The sequence below is a fragment of the Gasterosteus aculeatus genome, chromosome 20 (genome assembly GCF_964276395.1).
Source record: "Gasterosteus aculeatus chromosome 20, fGasAcu3.hap1.1, whole genome shotgun sequence".
Lineage (NCBI taxonomy): Eukaryota > Metazoa > Chordata > Actinopteri > Perciformes > Gasterosteidae > Gasterosteus > Gasterosteus aculeatus.
Window position 1 is genome coordinate 18,098,009 of NC_135707.1, and position 20,931 is coordinate 18,118,939.

The 20,931-nt window shown below is 45.6% G+C and overlaps 3 protein-coding genes across 6 annotated transcripts; 2 read left to right on the forward strand and 1 right to left on the reverse strand.

Moving 5' to 3' along the window:
* Nucleotides 1-575: 575 nt before the first annotated feature.
* Nucleotides 576-5,740, forward strand: ppox (protoporphyrinogen oxidase). 2 transcript variants are annotated; one of them, XM_040165590.2, is made up of 13 exons: nt 576-704; nt 1,561-1,646; nt 1,744-1,878; nt 2,264-2,379; nt 2,464-2,596; nt 2,801-2,945; nt 3,084-3,277; nt 3,452-3,512; nt 3,772-3,893; nt 4,058-4,171; nt 4,899-5,048; nt 5,154-5,196; nt 5,274-5,740. In XM_040165590.2, the coding sequence occupies exons 2-13, from the start codon at nt 1,563-1,565 to the stop codon at nt 5,405-5,407; spliced, it is 1,431 nt and encodes a 476-aa protein (XP_040021524.2). In that variant the 5' UTR covers nt 576-704; nt 1,561-1,562; the 3' UTR covers nt 5,408-5,740. The 2 variants fall into 2 exon arrangements, with proteins under 2 accessions (XP_040021524.2, XP_077951699.1); XM_078095573.1 differs by having other exon boundaries at nt 604-704; nt 1,365-1,646.
* A 431-nt stretch (nt 5,741-6,171) lies between these two features.
* On the reverse strand, nt 6,172-11,746 carry rbm42 (RNA binding motif protein 42). 3 transcript variants are annotated; one of them, XR_013453936.1, is made up of 13 exons: nt 11,010-11,743; nt 10,467-10,523; nt 9,813-9,948; nt 9,539-9,608; nt 9,144-9,206; nt 8,869-9,023; nt 8,527-8,697; nt 7,913-8,047; nt 7,554-7,671; nt 7,120-7,217; nt 6,574-6,670; nt 6,311-6,486; nt 6,172-6,279 (listed from the first exon to the last, which is right to left on the reverse strand). XR_013453936.1 is itself a non-coding variant. In XM_040165591.2 (12 exons), exons 2-12 carry the CDS (start codon nt 10,520-10,522, stop codon nt 6,374-6,376), a joined length of 1,212 nt encoding a protein of 403 aa, XP_040021525.1. In that variant the 5' UTR covers nt 10,523; nt 11,010-11,746; the 3' UTR covers nt 6,172-6,373. The 3 variants fall into 3 exon arrangements, 2 of the variants coding, with proteins under 2 accessions (XP_040021525.1, XP_040021527.1); XM_040165591.2 differs by having other exon boundaries at nt 6,172-6,486; nt 11,010-11,746; XM_040165593.2 differs by having other exon boundaries at nt 6,172-6,486; nt 10,748-11,232.
* Nucleotides 11,747-12,013: 267 nt separating this feature from the next.
* Nucleotides 12,014-20,800, forward strand: LOC120810182 (aldehyde dehydrogenase, mitochondrial-like). Its single transcript, XM_040164522.2, has 13 exons — nt 12,014-12,227; nt 13,744-13,848; nt 14,122-14,262; nt 14,725-14,804; nt 14,962-15,073; nt 16,178-16,306; nt 16,807-16,920; nt 17,299-17,401; nt 17,679-17,863; nt 18,294-18,458; nt 19,337-19,494; nt 20,223-20,337; nt 20,659-20,800. The coding sequence occupies exons 1-13, from the start codon at nt 12,111-12,113 to the stop codon at nt 20,689-20,691; spliced, it is 1,557 nt and encodes a 518-aa protein (XP_040020456.2). The 5' UTR covers nt 12,014-12,110; the 3' UTR covers nt 20,692-20,800.
* The last annotated feature ends 131 nt before the right edge of the window (nt 20,801-20,931 follow it).

Below are 20,931 nucleotides of genomic sequence, written 5' to 3' on the forward strand. Positions count from 1 at the left end.
AGAGCATGTAAGAAAATGTCATTAAAAAGTCTGCTACAGGAGGAAAAAAGTAAATGTCCTGAAATAAGTGCCGTATGCCAAAAGTGAAAGTATAGTATCGTTAAAAAAAAGGTAAAAGTGTCATAAAAAATGTTCCTTAATTGGATTTGTACTAAGTTTCTCAATCGATATTATGACCTGAACTCTGCCAGCGTACCATCATATACTGTATTACCTGAAGTAAAACTAAAAGGTGTCCTTGTCAGCATTTTCATGAAGAAACTATTTTCTTGAAACCTTTATTCCAACATTGAATTGCTCACAACAAGGTGTGGGTTAGTGATAACTTTCACATCACTGTTGAGATTTTCGTACCTTTATGATACTATTCTATCACTCAAAATAATAACTTTAAACACACAATAAAAATCACTGCAGGAAAACTGTAATTGTGTAATTACTATTTTATTAATAATCAATTCACAGACCAGAGAATAAATGTAGTAAAATGTAGACCGGTCCACCACTGCAGGGCACACTCCATACCAGTAGGTGGCAACAACGCACCTGGCCATTGTTGCTGCATGCCTTCAAACACCAGAACGAGATGATGCTTTTAATCTGAAAGAGTGAGGACGGAAGTAGTGTGCGTTGGTGTTATGACACAACTGGACTGTCCGCCGAATGAGACACGAGCACTCTGGACCCCGCGCGCACTAACAGAGGTAACACGCGTCGCTAGTTTCATCCTCATGGAGTTAATTCACTTTAGTTAATCACATCCAAGTCAGCGTCACGTGTCCGTGCGAAGTGTGTTTGATGCCGTCGGTCTGTGAACGTGACACCGCGAGCCTCAGGCAGCTTACGCACGTTAAGTAACAGAAGTGACAGAAGATAAAGAATAGTTAGTAGCTGCTCTTCTCTCCCCATCCGGGTACTTTCCACTGTCTTGTACCACACACAGCTGTTGTCCTTTAGGTGGTTTCATCAGTGTATTAAGTATGTTATTTATCTACTTACCCGTATGTTCCTATACATTAATAACACTGTGCAAAAATATATAGTTGCACCCTAACCAAATATCTATCCATCAAAGCACGAATATATAATATTATAAACAGAATTTATTAAAATGAGAAACAAAGAAAATGTTCAAGTGGATCAAGCAGGATGAGAAGCAAACAGCAATGTAGTGCAGAGACAGACAAAAGAAAGTCCCAGATATGACCTCTGTGAGTAAATATTAGGGGCCCAGAACAGGAAATTATACTGATACGCAGGAGAGAAGATGGACACGTAGCTACAGCTTATTTCTGCAGTTTGAAATAGCAAAAACTGCATCAAAATCTGCACAGCTCCTCAGTCTGAAGCCTTGTCTTCTGCAGAGATGGACAGTTGGACCGACATCTGGGCGACGGAGTGAGACGCCTGATAAAGCGTTTACCGTATCAGTATATCAACAGGCCTCATGTCGCAGACACACCCTGCCACAGCACACAGACCACATAAACACTGCCCCCCCCCCTCTCACCCCCTCCCCCTGTGCCCCCCCCCCCCCGCTGCTTTGTGCCACTCTGTCAGCCATGACAACGGTTGCAGTCCTCGGAGGAGGGATTGGGGGTCTGGCAGCATCCTACTACCTGTGCAAGAGCCCCCAGGTTACCAAGGTAACGCAGACATACAGACATACACTTGTATGTGGTACCATGAAACAAAACGCCTGCCCACATGCTGATCCCCTCCGCCCACCTTTCTTTCCTCCAGGTCGTTGTGTTGGAGTCCAGCAGCCGCTTGGGAGGTTGGCTGTGGTCCACCCGGAGGTCCGATGGGGCGGTGTTTGAACACGGACCCAGGGGGATCCGACCTGCTGGGGCAGTGGGACGCAACACACTCAACATGGTGAGTTTGAAAGCAGCGGTGAATCATTTAAAGGTAAGATTGATTGGTATTAAAAAGCCGGCCGTAACCACTTGAGGGACTGAGGCGAAGAGCTCCTCCAGCAGGAACTTAAAAGTGAAGCGATTAGATGTAGATGTTTCCACAGGGACACTAGAAGGAACTAAGAAGTTCACCTCTTTGAAAGCTGTACGCAACGCACATGGAGCAGCCTCTCAGACAGCGGACGACACACGGAAATCTGTCCTGAGACGTACAGGACCCCCCCACGCCGAGCAGGATGCCCTCATCTTCCGTTTCTGACATTCAAAGTAATTTCAGCATTAAAATGTGTGTGTGTGTGTGTGTGTGTGTGTGTGTGTGTGTGTGTGTGTGTGTGTGTGTGCAGGTGGAGGACCTGGGTCTTGGGGGGGAGATTCTGCCAGTCACCTACAGCCACGTGGCCTCTAAGAACAGATACGTGTACGTCAACAGGCGGCTGCACAGGATGCCTTCAGGAATGAGGTCCGCTGGTTCCGCTGTGAGCGCTGCACGTCCTCCTACGGGACACTCGGACGGGGACTGACATCCCCTCTTTTGTCTTCGCAGTGGACTTCTGCGGACCGTGCCGCCCTTCTCTCGTCCCCTCCTGCTGAACATTGCTGGGGAGATACTGGTGAGGAAGGGCAAGGGCGAAGACGAGTCCATCCACTCCTTTGTCTCCAGGAGGCTGGGGAAGGAGGTGAGGGAGTCAGAACGTTACGAATCCGAGTGCTCTGTGATATGCAGACGTACTGCTATAGAGTCTAATGCTGGAGGTTGGGTTTGTGCTGAGTGTAAGAATCCTGTGGGTCAATAGATCCCCTCTATTGTTCTGTCTCCCTGTAACCTACTTTGTGTCACATGTTCTTCCCCTTTGTGTGTGTGTGTGTGTGTGCGTGTGCAGCTGGCGGACATCGCCGTGGACAGTTTGTGTCGTGGCGTGTTTGCAGGGGACTGCAGGAAGTTGAGTGTGCGCTCTTGTTTTCCTGCCTTGTACCACGCAGAGCAGCGCAGAGGTTCCCTGACGCTCGGCATGCTGCTGGGCTCAGGTACGCTTCTTTGGTTTCTCTTTCCGGTTGACTTCCGTGCCGGGGACAGTATGCATGAGCCCCCCCCCAGGTCACTTGTTGTTGAGGCAGCGGATGACTCCTCCAATGGCCGCTCTGTAACCTGTGAGCTTTATTCAGGTCCGACTGCGGTGGTCCCCCCTGGTCCTCTGGCTCAAAGGTCTGTTGATGAGTCGTGGGCCCAGTGGTCCCTGCGGCGGGGAGTGGAGTCCCTCCCAGAGTCCATCGGCGAGTACCTGCGGCAAAGTGGAAGAGCGGAGCTTCATAGGGAGGCTGCGGTTCAACAGATCAGTCCATCCGCCTCCGGCTGGAAGGTCAGTGAGGACACCTGCTGCATTGACCTGGTTGGGACGGGAGGTTATCTGAATATCCGAAAGACCAATGGAAAAACAAAAAACATGCTCAACTTTTTGATTCTAACATTCTTGTGAGAATATATGTCTGCTTCAATAACGTGTGTGTGTGTGTGTGTGTGTGTGTGTGTGTAGATCACACTGGAGGATGGAGTCATGTCAGCTGACCACATCATCTCTGCACTGCCTGCTAAAGGCAAGTGGTGGTTCACTGTTATGTGCTGTGTTGCATGATGGGAATAGAGAAGGAAGCACTCTGGGGGACATCCGTCCTCCCCCCTTGTGTCCTCTGATACGCAGAAGGAACAAGCTTATGTTAGCGACGTGTATGAATAAATAATAACAAAACATTCAAACTTGTTATTGAGTTAATAAACACAAGAAAAATAACCAAAAGATAATAATAAATCCTTTTCTTATATTATATATATTTATTCCCCTCTCTCTCCCCTCAGCCCTCTCCTCAATCCTGCCCTCCTCCTCCTGTCAACCCCTCATCCAGCTGCTGCAGGACATCGCCACGGTAACGGTTGCTGTGGTAAATCTAGAGTACGAGGGTTCCGTCCTGCCTGTACAGGTGAGAACTGCAGTCGGACAAACACACAAAATTCTCAATGGGGCTTTTGAATTAAAACGTGTATTTAAAACCGAATGAATCCCACCTGGCTCAGGGTCGAGCACGTTGTATTCCCTCTTCACACACACACACACACACACACACACTGCGTTGTTTGTTGACAGGGGTTTGGCCACCTGCTGCCATCGTCAGAGGACCGGGGTTTACTCGGGGTGGTCTACGACTCCGTCCCCTTCCCCCAACACAACAGACCGGAAGGACAGACGACCAGACTGACGGTCTGTAGCTCACTCACTCACATGTTGACCCGCCTCTGATCACATGACCTTCGGCTCTGCGGCTGCACTAATGCACAATCCTAATCCCCCCCGTCCGTCACCTGTTCAGTGGTTGAGTGTGAGAGACTGTGAAGGGCGTTAAATGGTGTAAATGTGGGAAAGCTGCAACAAGTCACGTCACCATGACATCAAAAACTATGATTAGAATTTAGGGCATTTATTTAATACGTCTCTCATTTGAACGTCTTTCAGGCTCTTCCCTCATAAAATGAGAAGTCAGTTAAAATAGGCTTTTACTGTTTTTTGTCAAAATGGCATCTGACAAAAAATGTAATATTTTATGAATAAGTTAATAAACATCGTCTGATTTATTCTCCATTTTTAGTCCTCATTGTTTTAAATGGATGTATTTTAATGACAGTCTGAACACGTGTGCCGTCCTCTTTATTTACCTCTTTTAACGTCTCCATGGTTTCACTGGTTATCCCGTTTCTAACATCACATTGCAATGACTTGTGGGTAGTTTCCTTGGACTAAGTCAGCACCCAATGCAGAGTTATGGAAAATATCTGCCTGAGAGCCTTAAATACTCAAGGATTTGACAACGAGACAGAACTCAAAGTGTGTGAGAGCGCAGATTGGGATCGTGTGTAAAATGAGTGGATGTCAGACTGAGCTGCGTCGTTAGACACCACCTCTGACCTCAGGCCTCCACCGTGTCTCCTAGGTGATGATGGGCGGCGCCTGGTTCCAGGAAGTGTTCGGGGACCCCGGTGCGGTGACAGAGGAGCGTCTTTTGGCTACAGCCACCGAGGCAGTGAGCCGCCAGCTGGGAGTCAGCAGCGCGCCCAGCTGGAGTCGGGTGACTCTACAGAAGGTAGGACGGGACAGTGCACATACGTGGTACCTCGGAACCACCTGCTAGTAACGCCAAATAGTACCATCATCATTAGTAAGTGTGCGGTGTGTTCCCTCTGGTCAGGACTGTATACCGCAGTACTATCAGGGACACTACCGGAGAGTGGGTGAGTAGACGCTGCATCTGAAGAGCGCCACATTCCCGGCGAGGCCGCGTTTTAATGTGGGTCCGTCTGCCTTTCAGAGTCCATGCGCAGCTTCATAAGGGACAAAAGCCTCTCGCTGTCTCTGATCGGCTCCTCCTACGACGGCGTGTCGGTCAACGACGTCATCTTCAGTGGACGAACCGCTGCAGAGGAGCTGTTGGGATCAGTTTGACAGCAGGTGGATCCGTGTGTTGTTTTTTCCAGCGTCATGTATTTATATGTAAAACGTCTTATTTTTCTGCCTTCACTGGAAATGTTGAGACTATTTTCTTCAGCACAAATATGTACAATCAATGTTGAATTGTAATATTAAAGTGTCTTAATCGAAAGAGGTGTGGTTAGTTATCAATCATATTATTGCTTTGGGCACAGCAGTTTCCTACCGATACAATAAAGCCTCAATGTGCCTCAGCTGCTTGATGACCGCGTGTGACCTGCTGTTATCGACACGTTTACACGTGATGATCAATGGATTCAAAGACTAAATAAAATTTCCATGACCAAACATTATGAAATCTGTGTATATATGAAAACAATGAGAATCCTAAAGCATACAGTGTTTCCCCTACTATTCAATTAGGCCCCTAAAGAATCGATTTTTAATGTTTACAATTCAACAAGGATGATTTTTCATGTCAGGCCCAAAAATAACAATTTTAGAATTTCATGATTGTTCCAGGTTTTTCACGACTTAGGAAGCCTGTCTTTATCTGAACTGATTAACACCATTATTGCTTTCAGCGTGTGGTATATTGCACATATGTAAAGCCTCGTATGAATAAATGCCAACTGTCAGACTTGTAAAATACCTCATTTTCAAAAGGTTTGAAACCACTAATACCGAAATACAGTGAACAGGAATCAAAGTCAGTACAATTACTGTAAAAAAAAAGAATCTGGTTAACGTCTAGTAAAATTAACAGTGACCATAGCAACTAAGAAATTATGGTTTTATTTAAGGAAGAACAAAAGAGTCGACATCTAGAACGTCTTCTGATCAGCGAGATCCAATCAGGCTCTCACACAATGATGTCCACTGGGCTGCTGCAACACACACACACACACACACACACACACACACACACACACACACACACACACACACACACACACACACACACACACACACACACACACTCTATCTGAGGCCCAGCTTCTTCTTCTCTTTCTGCTTCTTGCGCACCACTTCCATGTTGCGGTCCTTCCACATGCTCTTTCGCAGTTTGATGGGTCGACTGCCAACGTACTTTCCTGGATACAGAATGAGAGCAGTTACAGAGCAACCCGTCAGCAGAGCAACCTCCGTGTGTGTGTGTGTGTGTGTGTGTGTGTACTGACCGTTCATCTCTCGCATTGCTCTGACGTAGTCATTTGGATCTTTGAAGCTAACGAAGCCGTAGCCTTTGGTCTTTCCTGTGCGCTTGTCTCTCACCACCTGATGGGGACATTTGTCATGAGGATTTCATTTGTCCAGGATGCACACAGTGAGACGGATGGCTTGCTTAAATAAAATATAATCATAAGTAATAATGTTTCCAGCGAGTACGCATGTCACCAAAAAGACTTCCTTAAAATCAATTGTACAAATAAATCACTGAATATATATATATTCTATATACAGTGCATCTGGAGTGTTCACAGCGCTTCTGTGACGCCAGTGTGTGTCTTTCTTAACCATGTCAGCTTAATATAGCAGAGTGGGCTCAATTTTGAGTGTAATGGCAAAGGCTGTGAAAACGTGTATGTATATATTGTACATATTATATACTGTGTTTCCAACACTTCACATGACTGGTAAGTAACCGTACAATAGCTGAAAGAGGTGTAAACAAAGCAAATGAAAAACTGAAATGATAGAATTCATTGAAGTGGAGGCAGGAGGACCTTCGCTTTGAGGAACGACGGGTATCTGCTGAACGCACGGGCCAGGATGTCATCGTTCACTTCGTTGCCAAGGTCACCGCAGAATATACGGAAATCATCTGCAACGAGCAGAGAAAAGCAGATGAGGGAGATGTTAAGAGCATGCGGGACTCGGACAGCGTTACCTTTGTCCTGCAGCTGGTCAACAACAAATAAAACTGGAGATATTTCATCGAATTACGATTTCTTGTTCCAGGCAGAAGCGAAGTAGTAGTGTGGAGTGAAAGAAAGGTTTCCACGCAGCACCGCTACGTTTCTCTGCAGAAGACCACGTTACACAAAGCGCGCTTTCATCTACGCGCTCCTCAGACCCCCCAAACTAGCAGTAGATGGTACGAGTTATGTGCGTCACTCCCAGAACCTGCACCTCCGTTGCACCCAGAGAGACTTTGTACCTGATTCCCACTCCAACAGACTGGCGTCCTCCCAGCTGGTCCCCGCTGCAGTGCGGATACACTTCCTCACCTTCTCCGCCCGTGCTCTCTTTTTGTCCTCCGAAGCACTTTCCACGGGCTGAGACAAAAACAGACATCGTTGTAAATTGAGCTCCCTAAACTTGTGAAATGGTTTCCACTTCCACTCCCGCTGTCCTGCAAACGTATCCTCCAAATGCAATCAAAGTCATTATTAATATAATATTTAATACATTTTGAAAAGAGTTCTTCGACTATCTACACATAATTGTTAACATTGTCCACTTGGCCGCCTTGCTGAATCCTTTCTAGCCGCGGTGCTTCACAGTAGCTGCGTGTACCTCGGTGTGGGCGGGTTCGGGCTCAGGCATGTTGGGCCCGATGACCTTGCCGCTGTCTTCGCTCTCCTTCTTGTCCAGCAGCCCCGCTGCGATCACTGCTGCCTGCTGCTCCGCGACCCGCGCTGCCAGCTCCTCCTGGAAGACACACGGGATCATGATGCTCAGGCGGCAGCAGAGTGAGCGCCACCCGCTGCCTTCAAATCGCCACGGGACCCGTAGGACTTTGTTTCTCTGATGGTGGGTCATCTGTTTAAACCAAGTGTGTTTCGATGACCGGTTGTCGGACAGCTTTGAGGAGATCGGATTCCTTTTACGTTTCGTATGTTTGAAGGAAAATCACAATTGTCCCAAATCTCTGATGATTTTATTCATCACACGGAAAAGGGGCTGAAGTCGGGATGTCCAGCGGGCCGTCGTGTTTACGTTGTGGATCAGATTAATATTCCTACCTCGTCCAGTGTTTGTCTTTGCTTATTTTAGACTTCCCCACTGAAGCCAGATGGGCTATTTTTGTTTTTATCTAAATCTAAAAAATGAAGACTAGATTTTCTTATCGTCCTCCAATGTCCTCTTAAAACACACCATGGCCGTCAGGTCCCCCTCTGTGTAATTACCATTCTGGCTTGTCTCTGAGCTCGAACGTCAACTCTTTTGTGTCCAGACGGGGCAGGAGGAGCGGAGTAGACAGTCGGTGCCGCCTGGAAGATCGATGGCGTCTGTTTGACGGAGGGCGGGGGCCCCTGTCTTGTGGGCGGGCTTGACAGCATGGAGCCCATATTGCGGACCTGGTGAGACACAGAAGACACGGCGAGCACTTTAGACAGGTTGTGGCACAACTAGAACAATGGCGACAACAAAAGAAAAATCGAGTTTAACCCGCTATTCTTTGCGTTTATTAGAGGAGTAACTGAGGGAAGAAGTCATGACAGTCGCTGTTTGGCTCCGTGAGCTCTGACCTGAGGCGGGCTGCCCATGTGCTGGACGGGCTGAGAGGAACCCGGAAGTGACTGTCCCTGCATGGAAGGTGGGAGCATCATGGGAGGAGGTGGAGGAGGCCGGGGCAGAGGAGGTGCCATTGGAGGACCGCGCATCATCTGCATCCTCGGTCCAACTGTCAAAACGCCCCAACAAAGACAGCAGAGAATCAAGCAGGGGGAAAAGTTTGTATCTTACATCACAGCTCATGAGTGTGTGACTTGAAGGGAAAGTTGTGCTCTAGAAGGAACCTGACCAGGTCTCTGCAGGATATGAGGGACAAAGGCTGGTCTCAGCAAGGGAGGACGGACCGGAGGGACTGGAACGGACACAAAGTCACACAGTTAGTGGAGCGGAGACGCAGAAAAACTAAACTGACATTGTATTGGTTGAATAGTTAAAATGATTATAAAAAATACAACACACTGTTTTTATAGCAATATGTAGCTTCTGAACAAAAACAAACCAAAAACTGTTAAACTGGAAATGATACAAAATCTAAGAATGACATTTCTGAAAAAACTGAAATTGAATTGAAACAAGAAACACTCCTTGAAGACTAAAAACGGAATTGGATAAAATGAAAAGGATACAAAATCAATATCATAACCGGCTTTGTTACTGCGCGACCTGCGTTGTGTTTATGTTCACCTGGTCCTGCAAACACTGGTGGTGGAGGACCAACAAAACTAGCAGCTCTGGCATCCAATGTCTGCTGAACCTAAACGAAAGGACGAAAGGTGGCGAACCCAAATTAGAAGACAGATGTTGTTCACAAAAAATAGGACAATTAGTTTCTCAATCTGTTTTGGAGTATTTTGCAATTAAGAAACAGGACGTCCATTGGTTTCTTTACATGTATCACTCAACAAAGAGCATTTTGGGTAGTACATCACTATGCAGACAACACTAGAGAGGTACATACCTGTCTGTAGGTGTTGGTGCCTATAATGGGCCGCACCATTTGAAGCGCTGGGGCAGAGAGCGCCATGGGTACTCCCTCCATGACAGGTGGGCTGCCTAACACCTGCACAGGACCTCCAAGAACTTCCTGCTCAAAACTGCAGCAAGTACAGAGACAGACCGGTATTCATACAAGTGTGGGGGGGCTCTATCTGGGCTGATTACCTGCGACCTCGACTGCAAATAGAATCATGTCAGATGGTTTTAGTCGCTGAAGGTTTGAAATATTTTCTTCTGAAAGCTGTGACACCAAATTCAGTTTGTACTGACTTCTAATGAGAGGTGTGGCGCATTCATCTTATGTCCAAAGTGATTGATATTGTGTAGAAGAAACATTGGTATTTTTTGCATCAACCCAAACCTTCCTTCTGGGTAGCTTATATCCGCTTAGTGCTATTTATTTATATACAAAGAACATTTCTGAGGGAATTGGTACACCTGGTCCAAAAACAATCTAAGTTCAACATGACCAAAAAAAGGGATCTTGTGGTGTGAGCAACTAAGACGTAATCGGTGTTAATGTGTATTAGTCACACACGATACAGACCCTCATTTTACGTTATTAGTGACCTTAGGGTCCGACTGCATCTAGAACATCATTAACAGTGATACTTACAGAGCCATCTCAGCCTCCATCTCTTTCAGACGCTCCTCTCCTGATTTCACCGCCATGCTGTGAGACAACCACATTGATCAGAGCAGCCAAACAATGTCTCAATCTAGCTAACGTGCACAATTAAACTACTTCACGTCAAATATGTTGACAAAAAGACCCCGATGTTATTATTTACTCTAAAAAAACGATGGCTTTTGGAATGGTCACTGTTTTAGCAGCTGCACTGGGGACCGTCTATCTTTTCTTGAACATTCGCGAATGTTGTCCACTATTGGGCCTACCTTTATATTTATAATGTTATCGCTCCTGGTATGAATCGCTGCCTCTTGCTGAATGAGTGGACTTCACACGCTTAATGCTATGTAGCGTTAGCTAATACGAGCTAACTAAGTTAGCAAAGAACCAGCTAACTAGCGTTACAGTCACAACCAGTTAACCACCAATGTCAAGACTAAGCATTTATCTTATTAATTTCTACACCAGCTAACCTAATTACGTTGTAGTAATATACATGTTTAAATGGAGATAAATATTATGGATTACATGCAGAACGGGCTGTGGCTAAACTTCAACGACGGTAGCTTTCTTCCTCGCGTTCTTCTTCTTCTTGGTTGGTAACGTTTGTTTCTTCTTCTTCTTCTTTCTCTAGGTTGGTAACGTTTGGTTGCATTACAGCGGTCAGTGTAGTCAGTTATTTACCATTGACGACCATTAGCGCCACCTGCTGCTTCGGATGGCGCATTACACGTGGACGCTTGATAAAAGAGCACCCGTTTAATGTGTATTGGCTAGAAGATAAAATAAATAAAACGAAACAAAAAAAGTAATTCTTTCATATCCATTTTCAAAGGTACTGAAATATCCATTGGATAACGCCGATTCAATTAGTTATTTTGGAGAATATATATGAACTCAAACTTTGTGAGGTTTTGAACGAAAATCTTTTTTTCTGACGTCATCGTCTCTGTTCCCCCTTCACATTGTATTTGTCTGTGAATCTTGTATATCGATTCCTCTCTTCTGTACATTGCTTCTCCAGCCCGTTGAGTCCGTGTAGGTACACGGAGAAGTGTTTTCGTTGTCTATTTTACGGTAAAATGGACTATCAAAAGGTACACGGGCCCGAAGGTTTGTGTTTATGTCAAATAATTATATTACCCGAGAACATTTAAATGTTCAACTAGAGCCATTGCAATTGTACATGTAAGAATATATAGGGAAATCCTAGTTGGACTCTTATGTTGACGATATGGGATTATTGTAAGCACAATGTAGAGAAAGAAGCATTTTCTTGAACATCTCAGTGAAATAGGAAGTTATTAAACTTTCACTTCTGAACAAATTCTGAAAGTACGGAGCCCGGGAGAGGACATACTGGAGAAGAGAAAGGTGTTATTGCCCTTTTTAAAATTTAAATAAAGACTGATTAGGATAAAAGTTGGAACCAGCACTAGCAACCACGCCGACTGTAAAATAAACAGTGATAAAAATAGTTGGTGGAAGTGAACTTTGCCACCCAGAATAGTGACGAATGTGAACGAGCCGGAGGTCTAGCCCCGCCCCCTGCGCGCCCCGCCCCCTTTCCCAGAGGCGGAACGCAGGTTTTAGGAGTTGCGTTGAGCTGCAGGAATTTAAAAAAGCACCATGATCCGCACGGTGTTTTCTCGGGCACTTCCCGGACTGAGCCGACCGCCGGTGTGCCACTACTCTGCCGCCGCGATCCCTGCACCCAACACCCGCCCGGAGGTCCACTATAACAAGGTAACCCGAGCTGCGGCTAACCGCAGCGAACGCCCCGCGGGTCGGTCGAGCCCTTGCAGCCAACGAGTGCGTGTCGTGTACGCGCTGAACGCGACTGAAACGCGTGGAACCGCGTAATGTAACACGAATCTGTTAAAGTAACGTCCGCGGTTTGATCCGCCTCGAGCTCTGATCCAGGATCCACGTGCGCCAAGTTTCTATTGAACTCTTTTCTATGTCGTATGAAGTGTCCAGAGCAGCCTTCAGATGAGGGTCAGACGGCATTATAGACCGTGCATGCATGCACTCCCATTGCGTAACTCTGTGTGGCAGAGAGACGTTTCCCATCCTGAGGTTATTGACATTCATACAGCGTCAATTATTAACCGCGCAGGGCTTCTGCAACTATAGCATAGGATCTTACAGGAAAAAATAGGCTTAATATAATCAGTCACTGTCATAGGCTACTAAATATGGCTACACTAAATTTACGTTTGGTCGTTTGGTATAATAATACATGTTTAGTAGCTACTCCAGCTGTAGGAACCAAGGCGGAAGTACACTTTATCATGGACATCAAATACAATCAGATTTCTCTTTGCAACCACCAGAAAGAATGCAGGTTCATTTTTTTCTGTTATTGTTAACAACTTCTAAATTTCTGGTATTTGGGTTTAAGATTTTTTTTCACATCTTGCTATGCAGATATACTATGTATAATGTATGTTTGTAGAATCTGGCAGGAGCCTGCACACAGTGGATACACTTTATTGATGGCTGAAATGTCTCTGGGAAGAGAAGTTCCCTGTGACCCGCGTCATGTTTTTTGGGGTGGGTCAGATGTGTTGCTGCTATTGCTCATCTGTTACGGCCATCGACATTATTTGTTCTTCCCAAATCACAAAAGCCAGTCTTGCCTCTCTAAGGACACTCATTAACTCCCTTAAAGTGTATCACAAATGGAACATTGAGGAGTGGCAATTCCAAGATAGGCTCCCCTCCTTATGTGACCCAAGGTCGCAAACGTTGTGGCCTTTTGCCCGATAAATAAAAGAAACAAATATTAATCAAAGGGCCGCTGTTGCCCCGTGGGTTTGTGTTTCGCTTGCTGGTTTTCTCAAATGTATCTAGCCAAAAAAATGGAAGAAAACCGAATCACCTGTCGCTGCTTCTCCAGTCATGCTGGTCCTGAACCGGCCTTCCCAGGTACCCACCGTGTTCGGTTGCCTAGTGTAATCTAAAGCAACCAAATTAAGTTTAAACAACGTCAAAACAAATCTAAGCAACCTTAATATATCAAACAATCCAACCTAAATTAGCATGTAGCCTAATAAACAATATTAAGCACAAATAAGATGACCTAAATACTAACATCAAATAAATAGATCCTACAAAAGGCTTTATTGATTCACAGGGGGAGAAAAGGTAAAAACCAGATGCGGAACAATATCATTTATTTGTAGTTTTTCATTCTTTAGCGGTGATCTAAGTGTTTGATACAAATGCTGCCGTTTAATCAAATATTTTAACGTTTCAGCTCTTTATCAACAACCAGTGGCAGGATGCCTCCAGTGGGAAAACCTTCCCCACTATCAACCCAGCGACTGGGGAGGTCATCTGTCAAGTTGCTGAGGCGGACAAGGTAGACTCCTTTCATAGACGTATACGGGCTGATTCAGTTTGGTTTTCGTGATGGTGGGATTTGTACATGACACACAGTAGAGCTGGACAATGACACCAAGCTGACATGGAACTAGGTGTCCAACTGAATCTGAATTGAAGGTGCATCTGCTGCATGAGGATCTGCATTTTTACATTGAGACACTCAAAATATAGTTATGTCATCCAAATATACATTTTCACGGTAATATACTTTTTTAATTAAGTTCATTCATCAATCATTTCGTATTTTCAGGCAGATGTGGACAAGGCGGTGAAAGCCGCACGTGATGCCTTCAGGTTGGGGTCACCGTGGCGACGGATGGACGCCTCTCACCGCGGCCTGCTACTCAACCGATTGGCCGATGCCATCGAGCGGGATGCCGCCTACCTTGCTGTGAGTCGTTGTTGAATGTCAAAAGAAAAAGTAACTTTCTCCAAAAATCCCAGATTAGAGCAGGACAGATTTTCTAAAACGGCCTATTTACTTTTCTACAATATTATTGTAATTGTGCATTCTTGGTCATCGCTTTTAAAATGTCTTTAGCATTTCTTTTCCCCTATGCGGAATTCAGTCAGTATTTCTACGGAAAGTAAAAGGTTGTCGCTACATTGGTTTGAATTGTGGGGGCCGTTCTACTCCGATTTTATTCCCATGGTTGTTGTTATTCTCACAAAACTCTTTTGACCTTATTGATTTTGTATTCCTTTTGCTTTGCCACTGATTTTTGCTAACCACTGAGTGGGGAACCTACTCCTACTCAAAAAAACAGCATTTTCTGTTTATTCTATGATATTTGGAATGCATCTTATCACATAATATTACACAGCTCCACTGTATATTTTGCTGTTTGCACAGGAACTGGAGACCCTTGACAATGGGAAGCCGTACGCCATCTCCTACGCCGTGGATGTGCCCACCGTGGTGAAATGTTTAAGGTGAAGAACACAGCGAGTCACTAAATGCAGACGTAATCCAACACCGGCTGGTTACTGACTCAGTCTGTGCATGTTTCAGTCCCCCACACGGGGGGGGAACTGAGAACTAGCAGCTCTGCTCTATTAAAGTGGGTTGAAACCTGGTGGTTGTGTTCAGGTACTACGCAGGCTGGGCGGACAAATGGGAGGGAAAGACCATCCCCATCGACGGAGATTATTTCTGCTACACCCGACATGAACCCATCGGAGTCTGTGGACAGATCATACCGGTGAGGGAAGAAAGGTTTCTAATATGCGTGCATCCCTCTGTGAAGAGAGAGTTCGGATCAAAACAGTTTTAGGGGACTTTCTTTCTTTCACAGAGCCAGAGGTCAGATGTTATGTCAAACAGAAATATTGGGTCCTCTTTGCTAATTTGTTCAGTGTCTGTGGGATTAAATAAGCAAAAAGGCGTAGGCATCCAGGGATTGCGCAAAACAAGGGAAGTTTCTTTTTTTTTTCTTCTTGTATTTCTTTATTTTCATCCGGTGCACATGATCACTTCTGCGCCACGAATCCAAGCAGAAGCTTGTGGTTTTAAAATGTTCACCGTTCCTTCAAATGCTGCTTTGACTGTCCCAGAGTCAGAAAGGAATTATGACTGTGTGGTTAACAGTCTGATTACAGTCTAACGTGGTGTCAAACCGCAATATTGGGCAACCTTGAATGAATTGTTGTCTGTGGGATCAGATAACATGATCGTCGGAGACGAGGCCCTCGGCCTCACACTTTGGAAACCTCTTTTTTTAACTATCATTCTGAAGCGTCTCTACATGGCGACCCCGGCTTGTAGCTGACTAACAACACTAAACCGTGTTTACCTGAAGACAATGTAATCAGCTGTAACCGCCCATAGAGTTCAAAGGCCCCGGTAAGAACACAGATATGCGGGAGTGACTTTATTCTCTAATCAGGCAAACGCGATATCGCCAAACTGTTCATAGTTGTTTGGCTACATTGATGCTCTGAATGTCGTTTATTCCCCCCATTTGAAGGCAAACTCGGCGGGTGGGGTAGCGGCTTGTGTGCAGCTGTTATCAGCTGTTGAACGTTGCTCAACAGTTGGGATACGGCTCACGTTGCACAATAATCCACCAGGTTATTAACTCTCATTTATGTTTGGTATGTTAAGTTGAGACTGGTTCTACTGTTTTCCCTGACCGCCGGCATGTTTTTGGCGTCACCGCTACGTTGGTGGGGTTCAAAGTGTCTTAACACAAATCGGAACACAAGTCATTGAGGGCGCATGCCGCACAGCCAATGGCGATGGAGTTGTCCTGTCGGAGGTTTTACTGGCGTTTACTCCTCGCGTTTCTCCCCTTCTCTTCCTGCAGTGGAACTTCCCTCTGCTGATGCAGGCCTGGAAGATCGCCCCGGCTCTGGCCACCGGCAACACGGTGGTGATGAAAGTGGCCGAGCAGACGCCACTCACAGCGCTCTACGTGGCCAGCCTGATTAAAGAGGTGCCGCGTTACTTTTTGCCTTTGTAACACCGTTAACTTGACTTCTGCATAAACATTTAACATTATTGAAGAATAGCCGCTAACAAATCTCCACTAATTAGTCTCTCAATTCTTCACAATTGAAGTCCCCTGTTTTTTAAGCTTTTATTGTGAAGCAGCAAAATCCGAGGAAGCCCCAGTTTTGACTTGTTTGCTTTATTTATTTGAAACTTTAAGCATAACGGTTGAGTTATTTAAACATTTTCCTCCAGGGCATTTGTCATAAATGCCTTGTTTTGTTCCAGGCCGTAAATATGTTTATTTCTGCTGTAAAGTCAGGCATTTTCAATGGGGGTTAATGGGGGTTTGCTTTAGGAGCAGCCTCAATTTTCATTTTCATGCTGAGGTTGCCACCTAAATCCCCTAAACCCCCTTCCCTTAAGTACTCAGTCACCGTAAAATGACCTCTTTTAGGTCGAGCAGTACTTCTGACGCTTTTGTTGACTTTGCTGTGTTTCCAGGTGGGTTTTCCTGAAGGTGTCGTGAATATCTTGCCGGGCATGGGACCGTCAGCTGGCGCTGCCATTGCAGGGCACATGGATGTTGACAAGTTGGCCTTCACCGGATCCACAGAGGTAGGACAATCTTTTATGTTATTTTTATTCACAGTTTGCAACACTGTCTAACAGCAGGGGGCTTAGGCTTTTTACAGACTTGTGTACAAGATATGGAAACCTGATTTACCTTGAGCTTTCTTCTCTAAAGAAACCGTTTCAAAGAGCAGTTCAGCTGATGACATGCAGTCCATCCTCATGCCGCCGTACTCTTAGTACGAGAGTACAGCAGGAACTTGTTGTACTTCACTTATTATATACAGTGTACTTCTACTTGTTGCTTTCTTTCAATGTCCTCCTTTAGAAAGCTGTAGTAGTTTATAACACCGTCTACACAAATGACATAATTTGTGCTGTAGCTAAGGAGTCACCACTTCTTTCCCCATCTGGGTCCATCAGGTCGGGCATCTGATCCAGCAGGCGTCAGGCAGCAGTAACCTGAAGAAAGTCACCCTGGAGCTGGGAGGGAAGAGTCCTAATATCATCCTCTCTGACGCCAACAGTGTGTATTCCTTAAACTCCTGTGTTTGTATTGTATATAACTGCCACAAATCTCTGTCGCTTCGTCTCTCTGATGGGAGCCAAACAAACACTGTTGGGCATTAACCTTTAAGTCCCGCCCTCAAACAAGGCTTTGAGTTAATAGATTGACAACTCAAAGTCTTGAATTAGCCACTTCTGACCAGTCGGACAAATATCTGCTTTCTAAAATGTCATCCTAATTTTCTTTTACGCGTCAAAAAGACTTTCATGGTGACCGGGTGTCTTTGTCCCTTCAGTGGAAGACGCGGTGGAGCAGTCCCACTTTGGGCTGTTTTTCAACCAAGGCCAGTGTTGCTGCGCCGGCTCCCGGACGTTTGTCCAAGCCGACATCTACGACGAGTTCGTGGAGCGCAGCGTAGAGCGAGCTCGCCGCCGGGTGGTGGGAAACCCCTTCGACTTAAAGACCGAGCAGGGACCTCAGGTGACACACACACACACACACACACACTCCCACTGTGACGCACTTTTACACATTTTCATTGTCTTTATTTCTTACTATTCGCTTACATTAACTGAGGGATTAAATCAAGAGTCCTTTTCGTAGACTTCCCATCAAACCAATATCGCCCCCTGCTGGTCATTAGAACGGAAGTTTAAGGCACCTCAACACTGGCTTCACTATTCACAACCTGCCCCGTCAAAAGCCCCTTTTTGCACTGGACTGGTACTTTGTAATAGTTGTGTAGGTAGTCTGTGATCTTAATCTAAATCTGTCATTTGTTCGGTAGAAAATCCACTGTAATCATCTCCCACACGTTGCCAAGCGATTGAATCAGGTCACCGCGTTAAGCGCTCCGGCTGTGTAAGTGTGCGCGCGTTCAATGCGGTTTCCTCTGCGGTGAACGGTCCAGGTGGATCAGGAGCAGTTCAACAAGGTTCTGGGCTACATCAGCACCGGGAAGAGAGAGGGAGCCAAGCTGATGTGCGGAGGAGGAGTGGCGGCGGACAAAGGGTACTTCATCCAACCTACGATTTTTGGAGATGTCCAGGACAACATGACCATTGCCAGGGAGGAGGTAAGATCGTGTGGAAGGTTTGAGCTATCGGTAAATCCAGCGAGGAAAGGGGCCACTTCATATCATTTATGTACCGCTTAAGAAAATAATTCTACATTCACACAATGGGTTCAAAGTCTGCTGTTGTTGCCATTAGTTTCTGTGCACACTTACTGAATATTGGTATGGTTGCTATTGAGTCCTTTTTAAAAACTGATCATAGAAATCCAAATATATCTGGATTGCACATGATTGCCGACAGCAGGAACAACCCTGCCAGGATTGCCTGCATGCACATTACGTGCAGCAGCTAACCGGGATGGTACTGACCTTTCATGCATATTCACCCATTTAAAACCGCAGGTCTCCCTCTAAAATCAGTGCGTTTGGGCCATTTAGCGTTCGCTTAAAGCCTTTCAGTGTCATGGCTGAACATTTAGCTGAGTTCAACAATGTGGCTGCAACACAGTGTAAGAACAAGACGTCTTGACCGCTACTCGCCATCAGGTAAAGAGCAAACCTGTCCTCTCTCTGCAGGATCCTCTGCAATGTTGTCAGACACTTGCATTAACAATCTGAGCCTTCGTGCACGTACATTGATGGCGAGGAGTGATTCCATCAGAGCCCATTTGAGGCATCTGCAGCATTCTCCTTCAATATTGGACCATTTTTAAAACCGTTTGTGCCCATTAGACACAAAACATAGGAAAAGAAGGTCCTGATGTCAAAGACATTTCAACTGCAGTGTGTTCCCTCACGTAAACCTAGTTAATATGTTCAACATCCTCCAAACACAGATGTTTTATAGAACGATAAGAAAGGGAAATGTTTACTAAGTAGATTGCTCGTGTGCAATGGAAGTGGTGCTTCATACGTCTTTTTGTTCTGTTTTCTGTCAGATCTTCGGTCCGGTGATGCAGATCTTAAAGTTTAAAACCCTGGAGGAGGTGGTGACGAGAGCAAACGATACTATATACGGTCTGGCCGCCGCTGTGTTCACCAAGGACATCGATAAGGCCAGCTACGTCTCCAACGGGCTTCGTGCTGGAACAGTCTGGTAGGGGTGTTGATACTAAAATAATTACTTGGTAAAGCTTCGCTCTACGCTGCAGACATTCATGGCTAATCCCCAAAAGCTGTAGCCTTTATAGATAGATTAGCAAATCTCCCGTCCCGCATCTCAAAGGACCAACAACCACAACACGTTCAGTCACTTAAATCCCCTTTCTGCCCCATTCGGATGCTCTGTTTGAACCACGTCTACGTGCCTAGAGGCGTTGCTGCCATGTGATTGGCTCATTAGCACAAACCTTCAAGCAGCGCTGTGTGACTGTAAATGCTAAATGGAATGTTCCTGTTTACCGCTTTTCTAGTCTTCTGAGCACTCAAAGCACTTTAACATGACATCATCCACACACTGATGACAGGAGCTACCACACAGTGACACCTGCCATCAGTCACTAGCCTCCACACACTGTAGTCGCAGCTACAGGTGCAATGTTGGGTTAAGTGTCTTGCCCAAGGACACATCGACATGCAGGTCAGCCAGGCCTGGAATCGAACCGCCAACCCTCTGATTGGAGAACGACTGCGCTCCACTCGCCCAGTTGCCCAAATCATACAGCCAGTCATTTGTTAGATAGAAAATCCACTTTAATCACCTCCCATATATTGCCAGCAGCCAACATTTGTGTGTGTGTGTGTGTGTTTGTATATGTATGTTTTTATATATACAGTATATGCATATCCTGTGTATGTATATAAATGTTTGTGCCCCCCCTGCAGGGTGAACTGTTATGACGTGTTTGCCGCTCAGGCTCCGTTCGGAGGCTACAAGGCTTCCGGCAACGGAAGAGAGCTTGGAGAATACGGCCTGGACAACTACACGGAAGTCAAAACGGTAATTGCCAAAAATGTACATACTCCCTGCTAAGCTAATGCTAACCTCCGGTGCTGAGAAACAGAGCTGACACGGATCAGTTCATTGTAATGTTCATCCACTTGGATACATGGAGACGGTGGCGCATGCAGTAGAGAGGCTGGGAACTGCAAGGTTTGTGGTTCAAACCCTGGTTGCACCATTGTTGAAGTGTCAACCAACATCCAACCCCTAACTGCTCCCCAGGCATGTGGGGAGCACATTATAAATGTAATGCAAGTCGCTTTGGGTAAAAGTCAGCTAAATGACATGTAACTAAATATTTAAACTGTCTCTTGTCAGGTGATCACCAAGGTACCACAGAAGAATTCCTAGACTTGAGCAGTCTGCTGCGAGGCGCCATTCACTTTTCCAACTGATTCAATGTAATCAGATAAAGAGAAGCGATTTGTAATCTGTGACTTCAATAAATGTGTGAACTGGCTCCTGTCTTTGATTTGTAAGGGCATGTTAAATAAAAATATGCAACGTGTCACATGAGGCCTGATCAGATGGCCTTGTGAAAACACGCACCATGGTTGATTTACAACTTGCTGATTATCAGTCAAACGAGCT